Below are 27858 nucleotides of genomic sequence, written 5' to 3' on the forward strand. Positions count from 1 at the left end.
TCCACTTGGTTCAGATTGTGTTGGTTTTATTTTAAAGGGACTTAAAATGTTTAAAATGTAAACATCTTCCCCGTAAAGACATCTTTTCATGTCTGAATGTTGTTGGCTAAACATGTTTCAGCTCTGTTTAGGTTTGCAAAAGCCTTTTTCTTGAAAAATGCCCATAAATGCCACGTCTTTTGGGCGGGCTCACAGATCAGCCACTTTTTTTCACAATAAACTTTAAAACCTCCTCTTGATGTAAAACAAACTCACCACCAACCTGGAAGTGATGGTGAGAGAAAATAAATATTTGTGCTTTTGTAAACTGTGTAAGTCTGTTTGTGTGTAACTTTGGATACTTATGTGAGCAAAACATGATTTGTGAACTGAAAAACATTTTCTGCATGACTTTGGTAACTTCCAAATGTGTTTTCAAATGTGCACACCAATATCTAGAAAATATCAATACAAAATAAACTAACACACGCACAGTTACAAATTACAGAAATAATCAAATTTGACAGATATTTTTTTTTTTATCTTCAGTCTCACAAATGTGATAATTATGAATTCAGAAAGACTCCTCCACAAGCAAATGATTAAATTCATGAGCACAAATTGCCTAACACGCACAGACTAAGTGACATGTACGTACAGATAAAATGCAAGTGCGTGAGGCTGTTTGAGACTCATGTGACACTCAAACAGGCTTAGACAACATACAGAAATCCAGAATGAAAAACAGAGGTAAACAATAAACACAGCCCTGAAATACCTGTCTGTATAACCCAATCCACTTTTCTGTACTGGTAAGCACTTATCTTAGTTTAATTTTTGCTTTGCTTTTGTTTTCCATCTTTGTTCTGTTTAATTTAAACTTGTGACTGCAGTTCCTCTGCTGAAGTGTATTTTACAAATCCATCGCATGTCAAATCCAGTTTCTATTCTTCTTTTGAAATGACAAACAAGATGTGATTAATCAACAAACAACCTCTACAACTTTTCCACAACAGAAACAAAAGATTTTTGTTTTATTTACAGTGCTCTGCTAAAATATATGCACACATGAATCTATTTGCATTAAATCATAATTCACCAGTAGACATAAATCTATTTTCCTAAAGGGTTTGAAAGGTCAAACTGTATTTTTCTCTCCCAGAATAGCCTAAAATTTCGCTTTGAAAAGTATCCCCACCCCGTAATGTTGCCACCACCGTGTCTCACTGTTTGCAAGGGGGGGAGGGCCACCAGTTGAGTCTATATAGTAATATAGTCAACTGCACTGAATGCAAGCAAATGCAGTATTTTATATGTCTATATTTTTTGCACTGATCTGTTACTTTCTTTCCACTATTCAATTACAGTTGTAATTGTTGTCATTGTTGCTATGACAACAATTAGTTTAGCAATCACTTGTTTGCACCTGGCTTTTGAACTTTCAGAGAAAAATCTGAAACTGGGCATCCCTGAGTGATGCAACCCAGAGAAATAATGTCTACATGTGAGGAGAAATATGAAGCTACGTTTTCAGGAGTGACTCCTCCGCTAGCCTCTATCTGAAGAGATGGGAACTCGTTCTTCAGGTCTCGCGCTGCAACGTGAAGCTCCTGCAAAGGAGAAATGTGGAAATGGGTGCTTGATAGTTCTGCAGTTAAAATTTTATTTCTTGAACTTATGAGTTTAGAAATGCCCTACCTGCGGCTGAAAGTTGTCCAACATGACGATGTCTGCTCCGGCTGCGGCTGCCTCTCTTCCCTCCGCTGTGGAGCGGCACTCGACTTCAATCTTGCTGCTGAAGCCACAGACTGAGCGCGCCACTTTCACGGCCTGAGAAACAAACAGGATTCTAAGTTTGTCTTTGCAGAAGTAAGCGAACGGTGCCTGGACTCTGGACATCTGTCAGTCATGTGGGGATCACTGGTTATTTTCAGAGTACAAAAACAGACGTATTTTAACACTGCTTTATCATTGTCACCGTGTCAAGTGTGATAGTGTCAAGTGTGCTATGAGCCATCGGCCCTTGCAACAATTCAAAACACTCTATAAAAAGATGCAATGAGAAACAATGATCACATTGCGACCGTTAAGACAGACCAGAGTTGTTGTTTTTGTTGTTTTTGTTTTTTGTGAAGAAACAAAATAGATGTTAAACAAGGAGGCAAGACTTGACTTTAAGACCAAGCAAACTCCCAATTAAGTTTAACCAAACTTTGCATGGACATCACTGCGAGATGTTAAAGAAGGCGTTGGTTTAAAGAACGACATTACTAATGATTGCCAGCAGATTCAGTGTGCCACATTTTTTCTCCCTACTTTTAAATTCAGACTTGTTCTGGTGAGCTGAATGTAAGAACAAATCATTTTTTAGATAAAAAAAAAGAAAAGTTGATGACTGTACATAAGAACATGATTCAAAGTACCTTTCTCGATTAAAACTTAAAGACTGCATAGCAACTGACCACGTCAATATTAGGAAAGCAGCATCTGCCTTAGCTCTTCTGCACATCACAAAAGAAGATCTTTCACTTCGTTTAAGTGCTTTAGGTTCTGAAGACATTTATAGTCTTTAGACTATAAATGTCTGAAGACATTTATATGGAACCCCAGCAGGGTAACTGGCATAAGACACGATCCTTCATGTCTTATGGATCATCACAGTTATGTTGTAGATTAAACATATTTGGATGAACCATTTGCAGCTATAGCACTCCATCTGATCCAGTTTTATTCCTTAGGAAAAGTCTGTCAGATTAGATGTGGCCATTTAACCACAGTGACTCTTAATGACTATGACTAAAATGATGTAGAGTTTAGCAATCCTTTTAAATCTGGGTGAAATGTGAATGTCTTAGCAGTTCCTCTAGTTTTCTGCTAGAGCAGCATTATGTCCAGAATGACATTATGCTGCTTCTTCTTTCTCTTCAGTCAGAGAACAATGTGTTTTAATTTGTTCTAACGCATAAAATAAGTCGATTCCAATAGATTTGTTTTGCAAATTGAGTGCAATATAGCCATATTTTTCTAAATCAGTTTTCCTATGTGATTAAGAGTCGTTAGCAAGTGGACAAAAAAAAAAACTCTACTGGATTTTATCTGCTACCCGTGAATTTTCACACAGAAGACTGAATGCTGGAAATTTGAAGAACTATGTGAATGCATAAAACTTGAGCCAGCTAAAGATTTATACACAGTTTATAATCACAACTGCCTGGAGATATAAGTGCTGTTGGTATCAACGTTAAAATTGTCCTATTTAAGCATTTGTGGATATTTCATATCCTATTGAACCAATTAACAAGACATCATCATCAAGTTTATTTGTATAAATTTGCAGCAACAAAGCAATTCAAAGTGCTCCATGTGATAAAAACATAACACAATAAACAAAGAAAGAAACATTAAACTGCAGTAGCAAAAGAAAAGTAATGAAAAGTTGGACTCCAGACTAAAACTACTGATGTTCCCATCATAAAGGTTTTTGCAGAGTCAGTGCACAGACGACTGCTAAAATATGCCATGGTGATAATTTATTTTTATTTTTTTTAAACTGAAGCACCTTGGAACAGCATGAGATGAAAATGAACAGAACAGGGAATCTGGCAACAACAACATTCAGAAAAGAACAAGAAAGAAAACAGGTGAGTTGTATAACTGACAGGTGGGTTCAATGGGACTAACTGCAGAGACAAAGTACCACGAGAACCTGGCAGACTAATGATGAAAGCTGTGGCAAGGAAAGTGGCAGGGAAGCTGAGGTGAACCAAAGGTGAACTATGACCAAATAGAAGCCGGAATCGAAAGGAGAATCAGGGTTGACGGTAATCTCAGAAAAATAAATAATGCATGAAGTTCGAAGAAACTAAAAGGACATTAGGGTTGCGTAATGAATGCTTGCTCACAGTCACAGACAGCACCACTTATTTCCACGAAGCTCCTTCTGGGAGATGTAGGCTTCTGCCTCACAGAGCACCCGTCCCCCCACACCTCGCCCACTCTGCTCCTTCAGACTAGCGTCAGCAGTGATTGGCAAACACCTGGTGGAACGGCTCATCTGCTGAGCTCAGCATGCAAACTGCTTCCCAGTTCAGTTCTCCTAAGAACTGTTGTTAACAGAATAATGGAAAAGCAATGTTGTGTCAGAGTGTCAGAAAGAGCAGAAGTTTCTTAAAGAGACAGAGGCCGAATTTCAAGGCGTCAGATTTGGAAATCAAACTTTTTTAGTCATGTTTGATATATGCAGTATTTCTATAAACAAATAAGTTAGTTAACTGAAGTAACTAAGTTACTTGATTAAGTTTTACTTGATTGTGCTGTAAAATGGCACAATGGATTATATATATTTCTGTCCTTTTAAGTTAATCACAGACAGTTTTGAAAAGCAGAAAAAGAAAGGCATATTTTTGAAGGGTTTCCAAGATTCTTCTCTTTAAAAAACATAATGTCGACATAAACTATGTTTTCAAAAGTTCATCTGAATAAATCATGTCATCGATGTTTGTTCGGAATGAGAAACCAAACCATATTCTAAACACACACACCTCATACCCAAGTGTCAAATTTCATGATGGAGGTGTGATGAGTTAGGCTTTTTTGAGCCCACACGACCTGGCCACATTCAAATCATTGTGCTCATGATCATCCAGTAGCTGAATTTATGAAGACATTTTTCAAGCCATGCTCACCACTTGTCATTCTAGAACTAAATTCACACAACCGCAATCACTAATTCTGGCCCTGGGAACGCTAACAGAGGGAAGCTGTAATCAAACCCACAATCTTCTGACTGCAAGTGAGAGGCCATCTGGAAAACATCTGAAGATTATCTCAAACTAGATCACGTCAGGTTGCAAACACAGCTCCACATCTACAACAGGGTGGCTGAATCAAGGTGATGGAATGGTCTAGTCAAAGTCCAGACCCCAATCCAATCAATTCCCTGTGGTGACATCTCCAGGCAGGCCTTTAGGAATGACTTCCCACTTTCTTTGAAAAGAAGAACGAGCCATAATTCCCTCACAACATTGCAAAAGACTGATAGCATCCTACAGAAAATGACCACTGAAGCAAAGAGGCTTTCTTTTTGCAATGTCTGTATGTAAAAAAAACAACAACGGTGCTTTAAGGTGTCATTCTTATCAGAGTAACATTTTCAACAGATATGTGTGTCTCAGATGGAGAGTTTCTCTCTGACTTGGAGAGGCATGCACTAGATAGAATCCCCCCTACACCCCCCCAAAAAAAACCTTGTGTATTTTATTTATCTAAGCTGGACTCCTGCAGCACAGCGTGGTGCTGTGGGTCAGGCAGGAACCCCGTGCACAGCGACTGGTCTTCAACGCAGCTGTTCTGGGTTCAATTTCTGGTTCCTCTTTCTCTCCCATGAAATAAAGACCTCTAGCTTTACAAAAGAAACTCAGTAAGAATTGAAAATGAAGCCCTAATGTATATCTGCATGGGACTCATCTGTATATAAGCAAATAAAATATTAGTATGAGAATAATGCTTCTTATTAAGAAGTAATTCATGGTTAGCTTCTCGTTGTAAAATTCAAAAACTCATTTTGTCTTGCGACTTGGTTAATTATTTACTAGTAAAGTTTTTAAACATTTTAGTTGCCTGGTTGTGGTTTCCTTTTTGGAAATGTTTTGGTTGTTCAGCAACATTTTAAACCCTTTTAAAACCATGTCATCTGGTGTTGTGTTTTGTTGCTATAGAAACGGAAAATTACATCTAACACTGTTTGTAGCTGGCAAAATCTGGTGGATTTGTGCCATCTGTTGTGCAGTGGCGCCCCCACAAAATTTGACATGCCGTTGTATGAACTGAAGATGCAAAGCTGTTGCGCCGTGATCATCTGAGCACCGTCTTCCTGTTTGTTCATCTTGAACCACCGAATGTCTTCTGCAGCTGCTCACCTCTGTGATGCTCCCCGACGCCCAGACGTGGTTGTCCTTCAGCATCACCATCCCGCTCAGGTCCTGTCTGTGCATGGAAGTGCCGCCCACCAGCATGGCGTACTTCTCCACCAGCCTGAAGCCCGGGGTGGTCTTACGGGTGCCAGCCACTTCTCCGTGCCAGCCCGCAGACTTTGCCGTCAGTTGGAGCTGAGAGCAGCGGGTGGCGATCCCCGAGGCGCGACTCAGGCAGTTTAGAGCAGGGCGCTCCCCGAGGAGGAGGCATCTCGCTGGGCCTCTCACCACAGCAGTCACTGTGACGGCATCTGGACCTACAGGTGTTACAGAAAATGGGGAGATGGAGGTGCTGGATGTTTTTTTTTTTGTTCCTTTTCTGCATCATGGCATGTCAGGAACATTATTCTCTTTTTAATTTGACTCCTATCTGAATGCACAGTTTATATTCTTTGTATCAGCAAATTACAATCAGCTTTATGTACGCCATAGTACTGCTGAAACCAGACGTTTATATACACCAAATAAAAAGAGAGGTCTGTTTTTTTTTCTTGCTATCTGAAGTTAAATCAAACCAAACATTTTTTGTTGTTGTTGTTGTTTTAGGTCAGTTAGAATTATCAAAATTATTTCTATTTGCTAAATGCCACAATAATCAGAAAGAGAAATGTACCAGCTCCTCCTGCCCCACAACAAGATGATGCCACTCCCATGCTTCACCATGGCACAAGCACCCCTGCTTTTCCTCCAAATGTAATGATGGTCATTATGGCCAAACATAATGACCATCTTTAGTTTCATCCGACTACAGTACTTCTCATGTCTCCAAAAACTAAGTTCTTTGTCCCTGTGTGTATTTGCAAACTGCAGTCTGTTTTATTGTGCTTCTTTTGGAGTTTTTCCTTGCTGAGGGGCCTGTCAGCCCATATCGCTTCAGGACATATTTAGATGTAACAAACATCAAGATCTCAAGAAGAAAGATAAGTAAATAAAAAGATAACTGGAGCATTGTTCTCGCCAAACAGTCAGTGCTTTTACCTTATGTCAGTGGAGGTTTTGTAGTAATTTAATTTACCGATGCTTACCGATCACCGCTCCTTCCTGGTACATCCAGTCCACGGTGCAGCCCACCTCAGTGAACACTGCTGTGAAGAAAGGGCTTCCTGCCAGCACGGTGTGAGGAGTTTTACACAACAACTTTGCCTCCACTTCTTCTGATCCCACGCAGACTCCTGCCGGGTCAAAGTTTGGAGTGTCCTCTGCAAGCCACTCTCGTGCAAGCCGGGTCAGGCTGTAGGTTGGAATCGAATGGACCACTTGTGCTTTTGGTCCAGACATGCTACAAACCTGCATTTAAAGAAATGTATGCTGTAATTATCTAATCTTTTAATGAAAATAGGAACCAAAATTAGGCTACGCATTGTCAAATCATTTCTTTTTTGCCTGTGACTTTAAGTTTTCTTATGAACTAACACATTTTTCTGATTTCTGTTTTTATTCCTGTTTCCAGTATAGCAGCTGCAAGAAGACTAGATTGTACAAGAAGATAATTGTGACTGAGTAATGTCTCACAAGGTCCATTTAGACTCATCACCCTTCTGAGTCAAAAAATGAACTTTTGCTCAGTCTGCAACACAAAGCAGCATGCTTAAAAGTTCTGCTTCCTTTGTGCTCTGCCATACTCTAAGCTCCAACCTAGAACACAAAGGAATAATACACAGTATACTAGGCTGGGACTGCAACAGCATGATAAATGCAAATGAGATGCATACCTTCTTCTCTCAGTGGCTCTCTGTGTCTGTAGATCCCAGGCTGCAGTGGGACAGAAGTGAGCACACATGGCCCCAAGCAAAATGTGGCGTGGAATTTGACCTTGTGTCCATGTTGGAATGTTTACAGGCGCACTCAGAGGCCACACCATAGGATTAGCATTGATTGTTTTTTTATTGATTAACAGGCCTCTGAATTCAGGTTTTGTTGCAGAGAAAATTCATTCTAGTTCTATGCAATCAAATCTGGAGCTTATTTTCCCCCACTGAGTTCTGTTTGCTTTGATTTAGTTTGTATAATCTGACAAAAAATTTTAATCTAAAAGCCTTTTGCAGAGAATTTCACAAGATAAAATGCAGAGAAATATATACATTACACTACATTTTTGCTGCCATAACCTGGTATGGTATTAAAATCATGCATATTCCATTTCACTTCAGTGCAGTTTATTGATATTAGGGGTGATTAACACAAATATAACCTCAGCATTCAAAAAAAAAAATCCAGTTTAACATTTTCACTACAGCCTAAGCTTATTGCCAGTTATCTATATAATAAAACTCACAAATTGCTTAGATCTTTACTTTAATTTGATGTTTGATGACCCATTATGAATAAACACAATGGAGAGGATGAAACACGAGTTTCCTTTAAGAGGAGAGCCGAACTCGGCCTCGGCAGGAAGAAACCCCCAGCAGAACCATGTGCAGGATGAGCCAAGGGCTGCAGTGAGAACAGGAAGGAAACATAAATAAATACAAAAGCACCAGGCCAGGAATACTTTCTATGGTACAGAAAAAGAAACAAAAGTCAAAGTTAGTGGCAACTTTGGCTCACTCTATGAGTTAGGCAGCACTGTTTTTTTTTTTTTTCTAAACTTCATATTTCAATACTGTAATGTGCACTCAAAGATCCTAAAGGAGGTACTAAATGGAAAATATCACTTGCTGTTCTTTGTAGTCAAAATACTGACTCAGTATTTTGACTTTTGTAGAACCATCTTTCATACTGAAAGTCTTTCGTTGGATGTTGCTATTAGCTTTGTACAACAATTAAGAGTGAATCAGGCCAGGGTATGGAGGCACTATGGTCCTCCATAGTTGAACGCACAATTAAAGGGGGAAAGAAAGAAACGTTTTTCCATTTGTGCATCATTTGCCAAGTATTAAATATTGTTACAATGCGCCTCATCATGTGTAGCTTTTAACATCTTAGCACAGAAACATCGGCAAACTCTGTGTTTAGTATGTAGATTTGGAGGATGTATAGGTTACTAGCATCAAAGAGCACAATGGCAGGAAGTACAGTGCGTGCACAATGCGCGGGCACGTTTCCCCTTTCAAAACATCGATGACGTCACATCACGAAGGCAGTATCTTGACGGCGCGTTCTCGACGCTCTCGAGCACGAGCCGGACTTCCACCGCCTTCAGAGATCAGGAGCTAGAACCAGGAAGCGAAAGTATACACATGGAGGGTGTGTCTGGCCCCGCCAGCACAGGTTTTATTTGTAAAAACACCGTCCTCCGCGGTTAATTTAATGGGGGACACGGCGAAGACCAAGCGGCGGGAGCAGTTGAAGCGCTGGGCCGGCTCCAGCACCGACAGAGCGTCGGACGTTCCCCGGCGGAGGTGGCGGGGCGATGCCGGGGAGGCCGAGGCCGAGCTGAGTGGCGACCCGCCGGGGGATCAGCAGCCAGAGTCAGAGGGCAGAGATGAAAGCAGCCCCATCCCGAGTGGACGGTGAGGACACAGCTCAGTCCAACTGTTGGACACCAGCAAAAAGGGAAAAGTCAGCCTATTATAGTATCAGGAGTTATCTAATCAGTGTAAAGCAGGTTTTGTTGTCTGCTGCTCTGTGCTGAGCCAGATCTCATTTTATCTGCTCAACATGTTTGTCATGGATCTTTTGGGGAGTACTATAGGTTAGCCCTGCTTGTGTGTAGTCAGTCTACCATTAACACTTGCATTCACCACAGTTAAGGAGGGGTTGATTCAGTGATTTGGGGGATCCACTGTATTCATTGTTTCCCAGATTTTTAAAATCTGAACCTAGCTGTCCTTTTTAATAACTTGATGCTTGATATCTGTTATGTTTCTTTCTGTATATTTTGCTTCCTTGGAACCAAACTGGTAATAGTAACGTTGTCCTTTTCATACCCAAATCCCAACCTGCTTTGGAGACATTTTGTACCCACTTACAACTAAAGATGTAAAATAATATTCTCCAATCAACTCAAACTTCACTGGAAGGAAATGTGGTCATATGACTCTGATAAGCAGTATCTGTCAGAAGAGGATTAATCAAAGTTGTTTTGGTTTGGACCTCAGATTTTCACCTTTCAATTCTAATTTATTGTTTTTCTGCAACACATAGCAGCAGAAATGTGCTGCAGGTTCTTAAGGTAGCACCTTTGAATCCAAGAAAACAAAGCAATTACTACAACAAGTTGTCATTAGATCATATTTTCCTTACTACTGGTTTATTTAAATCCATAATAAATGTGCATAAAGTAAATACTGCTGGGTGGCCTGGTTATGGACTAGAAATAGATATTCTTAGTTTTGACACGTTTGATGACTGAAAAAAATGGTTACTTTTAGTATTTCAAGGTTTCCCCCAGAAAACTTGCTAAGTCCGGTGGTTGTGGCGCTTGGCAGTCATTCATCCAGAGGCCTGCCGTGTTTTTGAGTTAAAAAATGTTTTAAGTTTCAGGAAATTTGAAAATAGCACTTGATAAGTATGTGTTATTGGAAGATTAATGTCTGAACACCAACTATAAAGTCTATAAAAAAATGCAAACATTAAAAAAACCCTTAAATAAATAAGCAATGCTAAGCCTGGTGGGGACACAAGCAAAGCCTGGTGGCCTGCCAGGCTTACAATAAACTGGGGGAAACCCTGTATTTGTTATTTAGCTCAGACCTGATCAAGAAAAAACTTGCTATCCCACTGTCTGAACACCTGATTGGCCAATCTCTACAAATAAGGTGTTGTACAAATCCTCAGAAAATTAGTTGCCGTTTCATCTGCACCATATTTCTCCTAGTAATGCCCCCTAAACAGCTTTCCCCGCCCCTGCTCAAGAAAAGCATCCCCTCTGCATGATGCTGCCACCACCATGTTTCATTGTTGGATGGTGTTTTGTGGGTTAAGTTCAGTACTGGTTGTCTGCTACAAAGTGTTTTGCTTGTTAACCGGTTCAACGTTGGTCTCATCTAATCCGAAGACGTGTGCTTTTGATGTCTCTTGTTTGGATTGTGATAATCCGCAAACTGGGGTGAGCCTGTTTATAACAACTATAAATTGCTCCAGTTTAAAATTTATTTCCATCTTTTTAGAAACCTTTTTTTAAAATGGCCAGTTTAATTAATGAACAACAACAATGTGAATACTGGTTGTCTGTCATTTTATCGTATTTTAGCAACCTGGATCAACTGAAGGATTCATCTCTTACTCAGTAAGATTCTTTTTAGACCTCAAATCAGCTACAGAATCACTTTGGTCTCTATTTTCTTACACTGTGTTTGTTGTCAAGCATTTTGCTTTGACCTTTTTGTGATTTAAAGAACATCTCGGTGTGATTGTGTGTGGTTGAGCTGATCAATCAGAGCGGTGTTGTGTGTGTTTTGTTTGCTTACCTCAGTCCTACACAGAGAAGGTATTTACCATCCAGCTATCAGAAATTCCATCTCTTTTGACATCCTGGTTTCGTGCTCCGTGATTACATCAGTAAGTGCAGATAACCTACCAGAACAGAAACAATGTCTGTCCTTCAATATTTCAGGGAGATTTGTACAGGAAGTATTTTTGCTGAAAGCTATTTGCTGTCCTCTTTTCTTTTCTTTTTTTTTTTCCAGCATTGCTAGGATTCAAGTTTATTTTTGACTGAACTACTTATGACCTTATGACATATATAGAGTCTGGATTTCAGCTGGGGAAAAGCTGTGACACTGCCATCAAGTATTTCAGTTAAAGCAAATCAACTTCTAGGACAAAATGTTCATTTGGTGTCTGTTGTGTTCAAACCCCCTGTTTGAATTAGCAATTAATCGGTTCATCGCATGATAAATTAAAATGACCGTGTTAATTTCCATTTCGATTATTAATATTTTTTTAAGGGACGTTTTGCTTACAGATATTTCATAATGTAATTCATTTATAGGTCCTGCTGCATGTGGTCTTTATTTCCATTTGTCCAGTACGACAGTGACCCCAAGCACACATCAAACCAACTTTGTGTTGAATAAACTTTACTTAACAAACTTGAAGACATCTTATGTAAAGATCCAAAATAAAACACAGCGAAAAATAATAAATAAAACAGAAATAAAAATCACACACAACCAAAACCACAAATAAAATTATTTGATTTCTTACATTGCTTATATTGCTTTTCAAAAAAATAAGAATAAATTGAAGCAGAAATAATGACGTTCATATTAATTTCTTACAATTAATTGATTAATTGCTTATTGAGGCAAGCTTATATATTTGAGTCATGTTTGCATTTGAGAAAATGCTTTATAAATTTAAACTTGTGAATGTAATTCTTGTTTTGTCAGCATAAATGGTTTTATTGAATCATAAAAATCACCAAAACCTTTCTTAATCTTTGAGGACTCATGAAATAGAATCTAATTGAGAGCTAAATCTTCAGCTTATTGTGTGTATTTATGGTTCAGCAAATAAACCATAAAGTGGTCCCTACTTTTATCATAAATCATTTCAATCATTTCGGCTGACTTTTCTAGTATTGGGTGTCCCAAAGAGACAAAGATGGACATTTCTGGACCTATTCTGCAGAGTTAGTTGTAATCGTCCCTTTTGTCCGTTCTTAGGAAGAGGGTGAGGTTTGACCGCGCCGCTGAGTTCCTCGCTGCTTGTGCCAGCGGCGACACGGAGGAGGCCAAGGCGATGCTGGAGGAGACCGAACAGTCCAAAGCAGAACGGGAAGACGGAGAGAGTCTGCCAGACATCATCAACTGCTCCAACGCTGATGGCATCACTGCACTGCACCAGGTAACGCAGCTTCACCGCACTGTCGTTTTCATTCTTCATTCTGGAGTTTCTTGAAGTCTTAGTGAAACATGGTGTAAAGGTATTGCTTAAATGATTGCAGGACTACATTGCAAAAGGCGTTTTACACAGTGAGTGTGTTTTCTGCTTCTTTGTAGGGCGGCGTGCTTCTTTCCTCGGCAACACAGATTATTGAAAACTTATTGAAAATATTGCTACATATGTAGCGTATCCATGTAAACACACATAAGTTGCTTGTGAATGCAGCTTGACAAGTACCTGCAAAAGTTGTGCAGTTGTGCACGTAGATGTGCACACGTGAGCAAGAAAGTTGAAAAATGCTCAAGTTTCTTTTGCTGCTGACGATGTCACGACCCGTGTGTTGAGTTCACCAGCAGTGGTGGAACGTTAGCTGTCATTTTGTCATTCTCTGTGTGTCAAGCCCATTAAAATCGCTCACAGATTGTCTGTTGACATCAATTTTCAAACCTTATCTTAGATTCCTGCTTGGATTTTGGTCTGGACTTTAACTAGACCTCTCTAACACATAAATATGGCTACGTCACAACCTGACTGTAAATTTAGCATCATTGCCTTCCTAGAATGTGAACTTTTACCCCACCTGCTGCTTCTAAATGGGTTTTCTTTGAGTGTTGCCCTTCACTCAGCTCTGTTCATTTGCCCATCTACTGTAAAATAGAAAAACATGAGAGGACGATATCAGTTGTGATGTGTTCCTGTTTTCTACTTTCCTCTTTTTCAAATTTGTGCTTCCATCACTCTGTGACTGTTAACATTTAGAGAAACGTAGCCAATGTCCAGTGTGTGTCTTGGCTGCCGGGAGACTCTGTCCAACTGGACGAATATTACATCTGCATGAAAAAAATGCAAGTTTATAAAATGTGGAATATATTAGTTAACTACTATTGCACTTCAAGTAGTCCATGATATTGTGATGACCATAAATTTGCATTAAATTGTGCAGGTCTTCCATCAACCGCTATTTTGCTAAAGAAAGCCATACTCACATCCTCATGCTGCCCCTGCCATGTGCCACATTGTGGGGGTTGTAGGTATTTTTAGTTTTTCATCGCATATCGTATTTTGCATACAAGCTAAGCAGTTTTATTTTTTTGTGCTCTGCTACATAAAATCCTACTAAAATACATTGAAGTTTTGCATAAAACATGTGAATAAATAAGCAGCTTGTGACTACAGATGGAATATTATTATTTTTTTATTTATTTTATTCTTTCATTGTTAGTATATTGATTAATTTTCTGTTGTTAAATGTGTGCAGGCCTGCATAGATGGCAGCATAGAGATCGTGACCTTCCTGCTGGAGCACGGCGCCGGCGTGAACCAGGTCGACAGCGAGGGATGGACGCCGCTGCACGTCGCTGCCTCCTGCGGCTACTCTGACATAGCAGAGTGTGTAGGAGTTTCCTTTAAATGGTTAAATCAGTGCAGCACATTGCTCTTTGCCACTGTATTGAATGTCAGAGAACACCGTGGGTGCCAGAGCATTTCTGCTCTCCACAATGCTGACATTGTTGTCATCTGTGCCGAGATGACGCTTCAGCTAAAGCGCGAGTGGTGCAGCACTCAAACGCGTCCAGCTTGAGAGGTTTAAAAATGGATCTGCTTTTTTTTTTTTTTTTGCTCCAAAGTGAGAGTCTGTTTACTCATAAAACTGGTTCCATTATCCCAGTGGAAAACGTTATTTGCACCAAAAACACGAATTATGTAATTAAACTACAGGGTTAGGAATTCTTTTAGACATTTATTTATTTTTCCTTTTTCTTAGGTTCCTTCTTCAGAAAGGCGCGTCTCTTACTGCTGTGAACTGTGACGGCGACGTTCCTCTGGACATCGCTCTGGATGAGACGACCGAATCCCTTCTCCATGATTACACACAAAGACAAGGTGAGCTCTTCGCCTGCACAGCGCTATATTTCATTGCAGTATTTGCAAATATAAAGCATTTGCTGCATTTTACTTCAGTCATGTCTGGGATATTCGGAATGGAAAAGAAAATAACGCATATTAAGACAAGCAGGACCTTTTTCACTCAACAATTTTGCAATATGATTGCAACTGAATTAACTAGATGTGTTTACATGTGGCACTGAAAGAAAATGATTTCTGTATTTGACTATTGAACATCTGCAGTTGAACTCTTTGGTTTTTGCATTAAAAAAAAGTCCAATTCTGGCCTAAAGAGGTTTGGGGTATATTGGGTTTATTTGACATTTATATTTAATTTGTTTTTATTTAATTAGTGATGATGTTTATCTTGCAGTCCTTTTTATGAAATCGAACATGATTTACTTGTCCTAAAGATTTTATATGAAAGGTAAAATGTTGGAAGTGTTTTAGCTCCTGACATAATAGCTCGAGTATCTTTACACTTTTCTCGTGTTTGAATCCATTATCATTATTTGTTTCTTATATTAATGTGCATTTTAAAATGACAGTAATAATATTTCCTATTATTGTTCTCTAATATTGATTAATTTTAATTTTATTAGTTGTGACTGAACGTAATGGTAAATTTAAAGCATCATTAGATTTCAGGATGTTTTAAAGTTTTACTTTTTCGTTATCAGTCCTGTAGAATGAGTGATTCAGGCTGTTGAACGGGTTTTCTTTACATCCCTCAGACATCACATTCTTTGCATGTATAAGATGAATTTGGCTAGATTGTCTCAATGAAAATAAAAAATGTGCCTAAAACCTAGTTATATATGCAGTTCATGTAAACTTGCTTGTCGTTTCTTCATTAGGTTTTATTACTGTGATCTGTCAGTTATTTACAGAAACCTCTTAACATTTGAATTAAAACTTAAATTGAGCTTTTTAATAAAACCAATAATCATCATTTACTTGATTTTCATACAATGTATTCAATACAACTATCAAAAAAATTCAGCTAAAAGCTCAGGGCTGGTTAAATAATGTCAGCAGCAACAAGTTGTCTGAAAACAGTTTAATCACATTTGCTTCAAAGTGCCTAAGGTTTTCTGCGTTGGATAAAATGTAAATCACTGTAAGTACAGAACAGAAATGAATTGTGATCCGTCTTGCTGTCCCTGAGTGAGTCAGTGCTCTAGCTGTGGTCCTCCATCGCGTAGTGGGCGTCTTTGTCCGAGGCGATTTGCTCTGGCACGTTGATGTCAGCTAGTCGTTCTGCCACCAGTGATTCAGACAGCATTGTGCTGCGAACTGAATAGCTCTATTTGTTTGCTCAGAAGAGAATGTGTGTTTATATCTACATTGTTTCTCTCTCTGTGTTTGAAGTCTCAGATCATCACATCAATACATCAATATAAGGTTAAATGAAAACATCGATCAGTTGAGCTCAGTTTACCAGGGTGCAAACCTCTTTTCCTCAGCCTAATAAAACTCCTAGCATCTTTCCTTTTTTCTGTCGTTTCTTATTAATTCCTGGTGTGCAGGTGTGGACGTGGAGGCAGCTAAGTGTAAGGAGGAGGAGCAGATGATGTCAGACGCCATGATGTGGCTGAACGACGGTCCGCCGGCTGATCTCCGAGACCCGAGGACCGGCGCCACGCCGCTGCATGTCGCTGCAGCTAAAGGATACATGGAGGCTCTCAAGTAATGTAGTAACTAATTTATTGGAAAACTAAATGCAACAGTTTACCTCTTAATTTAACTATTTTTAAAACAAACAGCAAATTCATGGCAGAAAATGATATATTAAGTGGACTTCATACACAGAACCTGCAGCTACCATAAACTGAGATACAGTGGAGTGAAGGAAGGAGACACGAAAGAGGGAAGAAGAAGGAAGGACAGAACGAAAGTAATAAAAAAGAGGGACCCTACATCAAAACTTAACAGTGGAAGAACATAAAAATGGATGACATGAAGAAATAAAGGACAGCATGAAGGAAGGAGGCAAGGAAGGATTGGTGTGAAAGGACTTAAGCAAGTACAGAAGGACACAATATAGAAAGGAAGCTTAATAAATAAAGAAAAGTGAAGATTCAAAAATGAAAGGAGGGACATGGAACAAGAAGGGAGGAGGGAGGACATGACACGAAGAAAAAGATTCAAGGACGAAAGGAAAAAGGAAGAACTCAAAGAATACGAGTAAGAAAGGATGCAACGTTCGGACAATGGGAAAGGAAAAAGTCTGGAAATGCAAATGATTTCCGTTCTCCTCTCTCTCTTTCTCTCTTTTCCACACTAATTCAGAAAATAGTAGAAAAATAGTTGAATGAAATCTCAGACCCTGTTGTCTGTGTTGCTCCTGCAGGATGCTGTGTCAGTGCGGACTGGACGTGTCGGCCACAGACTTTGACGGCTGGACGCCTCTTCACGCCGCAGCCCACTGGGGTCAAGAGGAGGCGTGTCGCGTTCTGGCCGAGCAGCTGTGCAACATGGAGGCTCGCAGCAACGGGGTGAGCGCCACGCGCTCGTAAAGCGTCTCACCTCTGACCTCCGTCTGTTCCACCTCCTCTTAACGTCTGATTGGTTGAATCCTGCAGGGTCAGACGCCGTTCGATGTAGCTGATGAAAGTGTTGCCGAGCTGCTGGAGGAGCTCTTACAGAAACAAGCCAACGTGAGAAAGATTTTACTTGAACTTAATGTAATGAATGTTTTATTACGTTATTATAAATGGGGCCTTTCCCCCTCCCCCTCTTTCAGTGGCGTAATGAGCGGTCGATATCAGAGAGGCAGAACCAACCAGGCCCCAATGCTGCAAACGCACAAGGCAAACGACGGAGGTTCATTTCATGTTTTACTTCTTAAAATCATTATGTCCTCTTGACATGCTTTTATGCTCTTATCTGTGAAGACAGCTATCAGACTCATTGTAGAGTGCCCAACATTCAAGATGTTTTGTTCCATTAAACATTTGAAGAGTTTGCATTGAAACCTGCTTGCAGTAAAGGAAACAGGACGAGGTTTTTCCAGGTGACGTCAGTCAGAGCTTCCTAACGCTCCCCTTCTGCCTATCAGGACGTCTGTGTGCAGGATGAGCAGCAGAGACAAGATAAACGTGCAAGATCTGTCTAAAGAACGGGGCGTTTCAGGAGGCGTGGATATGAGTGAGGAGAAGGAGAGCAGCACTGGTAAGTCAGCTCGACCCGGAGCGCTGCAGCTGCTTTATGCAGACCTGATCCGTAATTCTGATGCTTCTCTGCAGAAAGCTCTGCTGTGTCCAGTCCAGACACCGAGAGTGTGACTACATCTACCGTCAGTCCTGCAGAGAAGGTAAAAACCCAGCCTGCTGCACATCAACGTCAGAGCTCCAGCTTAGAACATTAATCTGAATGTGCTACTCACATACACCGATTGATTTTTCACAGACATTTTATAAAACTATTTTAGAAAATTTGAGTCTGTAAAAGTAGAGCTCCGAAAAGAAAATATAACCTCCTGTGCTGTCATGGCGTCAGGTCCCAGTAGGATGTTTAAGCTGCTGCCACATCTGAGATCAATGATGTGTTTTCAAAACAGAAATAAATTGTTCGTATAATTTCATACTTGTAAATACGGCATTGCAGATAATATAATATAGAATTTGTGCAGAACTCAGAAACGCATCTTTAATGGCTCTTCGGAGGTGAGCATGTAGTTGTTAATCACAAATATAACATTTATTAATATTAAGTTTCTTCAGCAAGGTAAAAATAAAAATTATTTGATTTGATTAACATTTTTCTACAAAGATTCCCAAGGATCCAGTTAGGAGGTTCATTCATACATCTGGCTTTAATTTGCTGGCTGGTTTATTTCTCCTCTCCTGTGTCTTGCAGCCTACTGAGGAGAAGAACGAGGAAGAGGAGCAGAAGGAGGAGGAGAAGGAGCAGGACAAGGCGAGCCGGACCGCCAGAGTCCAGCCCACTCCTCAGACCAGGGAAGCTGCCGCCGAGAGCCCCAGCGCTCCAAACGCAGACAAGAAACCCAAACAGTAAGTCATACTCAGCTCCACCTCTCTGTTTGCCTTTACTAACCCTTCTGTCCCACGCAAAACATTAACATTCAGCTTCATGCAAATAGTAAATGTAATTATTTTTGTGTTCAGGTTCCAGGCAGCGGATCGAGACGAAGAGTCTGAGTCCCAGAGGAAAGCTCGGTGTCGGCTGATGCGACAGTCCCGTCGCCTCACTCAGGTGGTGCTCATTTTATTTACATTTTTAAAATATTGCAGACATATCTTATGATTTATAATGTATTAGCATTATTGTTTTATCCAGATACTACCAGCCAAATTACAGAAACAGCTGAACATGTTTGCATAACTTAAATGACGAGAAGAATACAGTCTTGAAATAAATAACATCTAACAGCCTATTAATTCAAACCACTTTAGTGCCATAAAAAGTAACGAAAGATAACCATAGCTAAAAATTCACAAGAAAATGAAATACAGGCCTTCTCTATCAATTTATTTAAGCAATCTCGGGTTTGCTGAAATGTATACTTAAACGCAAATTAATATTTATATCTTGTTCATTTCTACAAGACATTTTTCCCATCATGTAAAATTTAGATGCTTTTCATCTTTTCACTATGAAAATAATCATCTGACGTGCTGTTAAGCATAAAAAGGAATATCCAATATCTAAATTGCAATTGAAATTATTTGAAAGTAAGCCTTCTTAAAAAAACAAAACAAAAATAACATGAATTAACCTTGGAGATGATCACACATCTGCAGGATTACAGTGTCTTCTACCTGTTGGTTTCACAAACTTTTTCTTTTGCTCTACTTTCTGTTTCAGGATCTACTTCTGTCTCAGGATTTCCCTTTGTGACCCTGACATTTTATACTACTAAACTTCCTTCCTGTTTCCATTTGGAGGCAACACCCATGTTTATTTAAATGAATCTTCTGCAGCAAATCATGAAGTATTCTGCCTGAAACGGCACCAATTATCCATCAGCATCAGTAACTGGGATCATTATCCTCTGGTTTTTGGTCATCTCAGACCCTCGACTGCATTAAATTACTCTCATTTGGCTCATTAAAAGGCCTCTCTGACTGGTGTTAAGACCTGCAAATGTTATGGATGATTCTTGAAATACATTTCTGATTGAAGATGGATGAAGAAATGTACTGAGCAGCTCATTCTTAGAGGAGTGTTGTGGCCAAGAATGTGCTTAAATGACATTCTGAACAAATAGGCTTGCTTTGCTTTTAAAAGGAAACTATTGTTATCAAAATCAACAAAATATTGTCTATTTAAGCCACATTGATGGCCCACTTTTAAGTTTACTGTCCCACTAGATTTTATTTTTCTTAAAATGTCCCCCATCTTACAAGATTCTGAAACCTCTAAAGTAGAAAATGTCCCACAGCATTACTGACCCTCCTCCCTACACAACAATGGGCATCAGTTGCTTCTTCTGTGTAAATGTTTCCATTGAAGAACTTTCTTTGCTGCAGCAACAAAAGTTCAATTTATTTCATGTTTTTTGCATGTCTGCATCAGATTTTCCGACAGGCATAACTTTCAGTAAAGGTGCTGAAATGGAAAAACTAAGAGACCCACATTTCTGTGTGCAGCCAAAAACCCACTGAAGGTTATTTTTCCTTTCTCGATGACAGGGTGTGACCTTGACTGAACTGAAAGAGGCAGAGAAGAGCGTCGGTAAAGCTGCTGATCCTCCGCCTCGAAATGTCCAGTCAGTGAGCCCCATCATCACCGTCACGCCTACTGAACGGGGTGAGTGGAAGAATTCACTAAGGAGTTCCTGTTTAAAAAAGAAAGATGGAGCTTTTAATTACATACAGTGTTTCATTTATTAGTGATGATAAAAGTCAAAATGTTGAGGAATTGCAGCAAAGGAAGATTGAAAGTCTGTTAAAATTAAGCTTCTTAATATTTATACATGACATAAGGGAACTCTAAGTAACCAGAGTTTTATGGCTTTGCACTAAAATAACATTTTCATTAGCTATGCACAGATATTATGTTTAATAAAAGATGATTTATGTGTTAAACATCAGCAGGTGACTCCCTCCGTTTGCTTCTGGTGTTTGTGTCACAAACACTCTGGTAATGATGTTAGACTGTCTAGACTTGAGATCAAGACAAGTGAAACTTTTTCATCACCGGTTTGAGCGTTTGGGTGGTGAAGACGACGCTGAAGGCCTCAATGGAAATGAAATCTACGGTACGGAAGATCAAAGGACGGCGTGATTCTTTACTGTCTGCGCCTGCAGTCACCACTTAAAAATGCCTCAACAAGGAAAAACAGAGAACAGCCTCAAATTATTTACAACACAGGTTCATGAATCTGGTAGATTTTTCTCCCAGTTGCTAATTTTTTTTTAACAGCCCATTGGAGGCCCTTCGAGATCAGTTTTATTTTGTTTTAATAAGTTACACTTTTCTAAGTTTCAGTGGCTACAAGATGTTCAGATTACAAGTGTGTTTAAAAGGGATTATCAAGAAAAAGCAAATTAAAATGCACTGATCAGAATCTCCTGATGAATTTTTACAGCTTTAGGCTTCTACAATTTCAATTTAAGAGCTTTAATTTAAGACGAGCATTTAAAAATACTTCTTGTTGCTGTGAGTGGCCGTTAGACATTCATAATAAGAGAAGATGCATCTCTGACCAGAGTCGCTGTCCCTGCAGAAGAAAACATAATTATGCCACCACCATTCTTCACTGTGAGGATTGTGAACAAGTTATTCTTTATCCATTAAATATTGGCGATGTGAAAAATAAAATCAAGAAAATAAAAAAAATAATAAAAAAGCATTTTTTGAGGTGCTGACTCACCTTTTTATAGTTAAACGGTGATATGGAAGTTGATACAATTTCACATTATTATGCCTTGGTTATGCTCATTTTCTAAGCTGCCATCGAGCCTTCAGTTAGAAACGACAATAAATTCACATTTCAGTCGACATCGTGATCAGATGCATGAAATGAAAATGAGAACTAAACTTTCAAATCTGCTGAATGTTTTTGCAAAACCAATCAGTTTTCAGGTGTTTTTCACCAACGAAGAGTTAAAAGTCAAACTGCTTTCAGTCTGACTTTGTTTCTGGTTGAGCTGTTCGACTTCTCTTTACTGTAAGTTCCCATCCATCACTGAGAAGCGAGACGTACGAAGCGCGCGGTAGGTGGAGTGCTCTCAAGGAGGCTTTTTACAAGGAAGTGAGGTTTTCTCACGTACCCTGAGGGCCGCGGCTGGTGGTGTGAGCTGCTTGGCGTGCCTCAGGGCGGCTGCCTTGTTCTCATACTTTTTACAAGCCTTCTTGTCTTGCCATCATGATTTCATCATCGCTTCAAAAGCGCCACCTTTGTTTATGTTGGTTTTGTGTGCAGGGGAACTGCTCTCTTCCCCTTCAGAACTGTGATCAAACTGCAAACTCATGTCCAGTTTTTTCACTTCTTTTAATTGTTTTTTTTTTTTTAGTGAATGGTTATTTACAAGAAGTGGGTTTGATAATAAGAAGTAAAAATCAACCAAAAACCCAATAAAGCGAGCCTTAAAAAGCCTGGAGAAATATCAAGACTGTCACATCTTTCATTGGCGGTCATCTGAGCTCGTGGTCAACCATAAGCCGACCGCTTCCTCTACCGCAGAGATCCTCTTATCTCTCTTATTTCTTCACTTCACTTTTATTCCCTTAATCCTGTTTTCTGAAGCAGCCTCCGAGGCGCTCTTGGTTCCTTCATGTGCTTCCGTAGCTCATCTTTGTTTCTGTCCACATCTGTTTGTTTTAGAGAATGAGACGCCGAAGCAGGTGGAGTCGGAGGGAGACAAGAATTTGGGAGTGAAGGACCGGAGGAGAGGCAGGAGGGAGAGACGCTCCACCGGCATCGTCCAGCTGGGGTCAGAGGTGAGAAGCCTTCGGAGCTGAACTGCAGACGGGCAGCGGGGGCGGCCTTCAGCGAATCAGTCAAATTTGTGTGGCAAAAGGACAGGAGAGCGAACCAGTTCCTCTATTACATGATGCAACTGAACATGTGATGTGAACCGTTTCGTGAAAACAGGAAGTCCTCTCGGTCGAAGTTACGAGACTTTGTGTTCCTGAGCAAGTGTTGTCATCTCCTACAGATAAGGATGTTATATTTAATAGAATCACCTAACAGAAAATACATTTTTCCACCGGAGCGTCCGTTCTTTTAAAAAACCCACCAAGGTTTTCACAGAACAAGCTGAACTTGCACAGAAATCAAATTATACAAACTGTTCATAAAGTGAAATTAGCAAACAGATCAGACGGCGTTCTCATGATTATTTTACCAGATAACCTCTCTGCTTCAGACGGTGTGCGTGAGCAGAACAGGAATGTAAACATGACTGAATATTTCCTCGGCCAGATCTTTACAGGTAAAGACAGAGAGCGAAGCTGCTGCTTGTTTCAGTTTTAGGTGGAGGGGGGAAATAAACCCATCATGGCGAAACGGTTAATTTCCCCAAAGTTTAGATTTCCACATCAGCCAGATTATCACACCCACATCACAATCAGTCAGCCTCAACGCTGAGCGCCTCGGATCCGAGTCGGTGTTTTACCTGCTCATGTTTGTACATCACATGAACCTGCATATTGCAGAAGTGCTGTGAAAATAATCGCTGGCAGGTAAACGTACTTTACAAACACAAATGTTTTTGTAATGATGCCATTCAGCTTGTGTGTTTCATCCTCGTTAAAACCTCTAAGAACCAAATAAGCAACATAAAGCGTGAGACTGTGTGCAGAGTTCATGTCAGAGATCCAGTGTCATGTTTACACTCCAAACTTTGGGTTTTCCAGAATGATGACGGCGGAGCCCAGCTGGAAGACGCAAACAGCAACAGCACTGAGTGAGTCGAGGCTTTTGTGTTTTATTTCACGTTTTCAGCCTTTTGACTGATTCTGGCACATGGGAATATGGCATTAAGTAAAGTCTTGGCAGGAAAGTCTTGCTGTTTGTAGGCAAAACCTTCAAGAAAAACCAGGGTTTACTAATGACTGGAGAGGAGACATGTTATCACGGAGGATGTTAAACGGGTTCTTTCGTTTTGCAGAGGGAGAGATTTGTCTTCAGACTACAAAACGGTAGGTGAAACATTTTTTTCTGTTCTCGGTCTGAGAGTTGAAATCAGTCAGACGCGTCTGCGACTGACGAAACTAATTACCACACAGACTGACGAGTTTCTGTTTTTGTTTTTTTTTTTCTGGTTATTTGTTGTTTCCTCTCAGTTGTACATCAAGGTACTGCAGGAGAACATGACTCTGAAGGAGAAGCTGCAGGAGATGGAGCAGCAGCTGAGCCAGAACAAAGTGGAGCTGGAGAGACTCCGACAGGTTTGGCAGGTTTGTTGCTTCCTCTGACCTTTTATCTGGGTTTGTGTTCGTGTCATGATATATCAGGAAAAGAAACATGTTCATTTCATGCAAGCCCGAACAGAAAGTCTGGACTGCGGAGAAAGCATTTTGTCATTTAGTCAACAGGAACGTAAAATACAACCGTCACTGTTTGCGTACTTAGAAGTTTTAGTAAAACGTCTCCCTGTGATATCTGAGAGAGAAACGCGCTGTCCCTGTGTTGCAGAGTCAGGAGAGCGACACCGACAGACCGGCCCTGCTTGAGCTGGAGAGATTTGTAAGTCACCTTCAGAGGTTTATTTTAAACACCTAAAACAAAGCTAAGCTGCCATTTCCTGTCCTTTAGCCTTTAAGCTGCTCTCTGTCGTTGCTTTGGGAGGTGTGATAAATTACAAGCCTACTGCAGAGAATGAGTTAACCGCTCTGCAGTTTCAGCGCTGCATGAAGCCCACGGGTTGAACCAGTCGTTGTCTGAACTTGCACAGTTTTACTGCAGAAGCTGAAACATATTTATTTTTTTTATTTTTTTGTGCTGTGGCAGTTTGTCTGTTTCCTGATCTTTCTGATTGGTTCACAGGAGAAGCTGTCCCTCCAGAGGAAAGCAGGGGAACTGGAGGATGAGCTGAAGGTACAAGCTTTTCTATGATTATTTAGAAAAACGAGTGGATTTTGTTTCTAATCCACAACAGGTCAAAATTATCCACATGTGACCCTTAGCAAGCTGCTGAGAAACTACGTGCTTTTTGCAGTCGTCAACCCGGTTCTGTTCGGAGTTTATTTAAAGCTGTTGTTTCCTGGAACCGAGCTTTTAAATAGAGCTCATATATGACTAAAAGGCTTACAGCTTAGTGTAAATCTTCCTCATCCATTCCTAAATCAGTGTTAATGAGAATTATGAATAATTGTTTCTAAGCATCAGCTAGTTGGCTGTTGATTTGAGGAGAAGTTAGAAAATCTGTAAGTGTTTGTTGCTCACAAACTAATGAAACCATAAAAGATAAAGATTAGAAAATATGCCTTTCCACCTCAGAGACTTGGAGCTAAATCACCAAAACACTAAGAAGAAGAGAAAGATGGTCAGCAAATAGGGAGGGTTTGATTACTTTAATGCCAGTAAAGATGTTTCCAATAATCATTGAAAATGCATGAATCATTTAGAAAAAAAAAAATAATATAATGGATAATTTTATTCAAAACAGATGCTCTTTCTGTTATTTTCTCATATTTTTTGAGATTCCTGACTCCTACCAGAAACAAACTTCTTGGTTGATTGAACATCTATTTCAACCTAATGCTTTTGAACCACAAGACTGGATTATGACTAAATAATTTCACACACACACACAGAGAGGACAACACAACCGTAGTCTTCTAGTCATTTCTTTAAATGTACTGATTCTGTAACGGTGTCGTTTGTCCGTGTGCGTAGGTTCTGAAGGACCTCAGAGCGGACAACCAGAGGCTTAAAGACGAGAACGCCGCCCTCATCCGCGTCATCAGCAAACTCTCCAGATGAACTGCGATAACCGTACAGACACAAAGTATTACACGACTCTTCTGTCGCCCAAACTCGGAGGACACAAACCAGTAAGGGAGACGCAGCGTGGAACTGCAGATGTCCAGCTCACCGTCCGCCACAGCGTTTGGGTCTTTATGTTTTGGCAGATCTACTGTTTAAATGAGGCAAACTGCACCTCCTGTGGACCGGCGGGATGTCCACATCCACTTTTATATTAGGCTTTTATTGTATTTTTTACCTGCGATGTTTTATTGTGCTTTGCTTCAATGATCCTTTGTATAAAATCTGTATTCAGAGACTTGAAGCCATGCACAAATGGCTCACAATAAGGGGGTGTGTCGCACGCAAGACTTAAATGTGCCAAAATGAGAAAAAAAAGAATAAAAATAGTCCCAGTTTTGCACATCTTTTAGGTAAAAAAATAAATGTGGGCAGTATTTTTTCTCAGGATGATTCTTTTCTTCAACGCTTACTGTTTTTAGTCGGCTGCTGTACCAGTGGACCAAAACCCTGCATGCTCACCTTTCCCTGCTCCTTTGTGTGCATTTCACATGTTCGTGCTGCAGCAGCCTGTGGGGTGCATCGGAGTAAAGGCGTGTTTAATTACTGCTGTGTTACAGACTGAGTGTTCGGGTGCTAACAGAGACATTGTGAGGTGAAACTCAGGTTCAGATACTTCAAATAATGTTACAGTTCAGATCTCTTCCTGGAGATTGAGGAGAATCTGATCTTTGACCTCTGTACTGTATGTTTTTTTTTTTTTTTTTTTTTTGCTTTAACTGGACGCTTCTTTTTAGTATTCACCCTGTGACGGACAGCTGTTTAACAGACGGGCCAGATGGGTCATCCTTTGAATGTTTACTTCCTTACGAGACAGAAATGCATGTCGAAATGTATTTTGAAGCTGTGCCTTTGGATATACATTTGTAAGTAATATTTCTATTTTGCTTTGGCATTGTACAAGGTTGAGTATAAAATACAACGTGGGCATAAATAATTAAGGGTCTGCTGCTTCTTACTGTTTGATTTTTACCTGAAAATATTACAGTAGACCCTGAAAAGCGAGACGTTTGTAATTACAAAATAATTCCACCAGAGGGCGCTGATGCATTCCCAGTTTGCAGACCGAATAAGGAACCAGTACAAACTGCATTATTGAGTTGGACCTCAGTTGATTGGAGTCTTTTATTCAGAGCTCTAACAAATGACGGAACACGGTTTGGCTCAAACGTTCAAGTACCAACACGTCCCGAGGATGTTTTGATACCGTCTGCTTCCAAATCCCTTCCCAACATTTCAGATGAATTATCTTGCTTCGGTATGTAAAAAAAAAATAATAATCCAGCTTTTAGCTTGAGCATGTTTGTAACTTTGGAGGAAAAATCCCAAGTTAAACAGTATTGCAGTTCATACAATATGCAACCCGTTTTTGGTCCAAAAGACGCCGCTTGTTCTTCTCTATGTTGCAAAATTGAAGCGCACACACGGAGAGCGAGGGGTGTTTGAACAGTTTATCCAGAGTCCTGGATTCTTCAACACCAGCAGGTTTTTAACATTTTTTAGTTCTGACTGTGCCAATTCACAACAAATATCTCAAAGCAAAAAAAAATTCATTTGACTTTTGGAGACGGCTAATTAGTCTGGCGGACAATTTCTGTCATAATTTGCCACATGCACTGGATCAATATCTTGCTAATAGACCCAGTGGTGACTTACCTTCAACTTTTCATTTAAAATCACCTGGTATTTCACACAGTGCTTTTCTGGTGCCTATATCCGGCAGTCTTCAAGGGAGGGACATCCTAGACAGGTTACCAGGATGATTTAGAGATCAGTAAATGTAACAGTCATGTTTTTGGACTGGGAAAATCCCAGAAAGATCCCACACATGCTCAGGGAAAACAGTCAAACTACATTCAGAAAGACCATAGAGATTCAAACCATGGACACAAACTTGACCACTCAAAAATTGGAATTTGATTATTTTCAATGTCTATATTAGTCTGGAAACAATGATTATGGAAGAATATTTGTATTTACAAAATGTATTTTATTAACTTTGTGGTGACCATTAATCCTCCTTTCCTTCGATTCTTGTGTTCATCCATCTTTACACTCACAATAGAAACATCCACTGAACATTTGTACTAATCTTAAATATTTTTACAATTAGAGTCAAAGACTCAGTCTGGATAATATAATATGTAGGCTTTCAGTAGAGTTAGTTAAAGTCTGCTGGTAGGACAGAAACAGGCTAGTTTAAAAGATTTACCAAGCTGTTGCTATGGAGACCCGGTGTCCCCTTTGCAGCAGTTCTCTAACAGGAACTGGTGGAAATTTCAAACG

The 27858-nt window shown here is 39.9% G+C and overlaps 2 protein-coding genes across 2 annotated transcripts; one reads left to right on the plus strand and one right to left on the minus strand.

Moving 5' to 3' along the window:
* Nucleotides 1-9: 9 nt before the first annotated feature.
* Nucleotides 10-7234, minus strand: LOC106921803 (nicotinate-nucleotide pyrophosphorylase [carboxylating]). Its single transcript, XM_014993707.2, has 4 exons — nt 6977-7234; nt 5898-6208; nt 1678-1809; nt 10-1589 (listed from the first exon to the last, which is right to left on the minus strand). The coding sequence occupies exons 1-4, from the start codon at nt 7227-7229 to the stop codon at nt 1392-1394; spliced, it is 894 nt and encodes a 297-aa protein (XP_014849193.2). The 5' UTR covers nt 7230-7234; the 3' UTR covers nt 10-1391.
* Nucleotides 7235-9069: 1835 nt separating this feature from the next.
* On the plus strand, nt 9070-26509 carry ppp1r12c (protein phosphatase 1, regulatory subunit 12C). Its single transcript, XM_014993705.2, has 20 exons — nt 9070-9403; nt 12503-12683; nt 13981-14111; nt 14488-14606; nt 16139-16298; nt 16963-17107; nt 17195-17269; nt 17356-17435; nt 17671-17783; nt 17858-17925; nt 18471-18625; nt 18740-18827; nt 20267-20384; nt 22405-22520; nt 23439-23488; nt 23693-23723; nt 23868-23981; nt 24220-24270; nt 24571-24621; nt 25423-26509. The coding sequence occupies exons 1-20, from the start codon at nt 9201-9203 to the stop codon at nt 25507-25509; spliced, it is 2136 nt and encodes a 711-aa protein (XP_014849191.2). The 5' UTR covers nt 9070-9200; the 3' UTR covers nt 25510-26509.
* Nucleotides 26510-27858: the final 1349 nt, after the last annotated feature.

The sequence above is a fragment of the Poecilia mexicana genome, unplaced genomic scaffold (genome assembly GCF_051168715.1).
Source record: "Poecilia mexicana isolate PSO_F unplaced genomic scaffold, ASM5116871v1 scaffold_1, whole genome shotgun sequence".
NCBI classification, from domain to species: domain Eukaryota; kingdom Metazoa; phylum Chordata; class Actinopteri; order Cyprinodontiformes; family Poeciliidae; genus Poecilia; species Poecilia mexicana.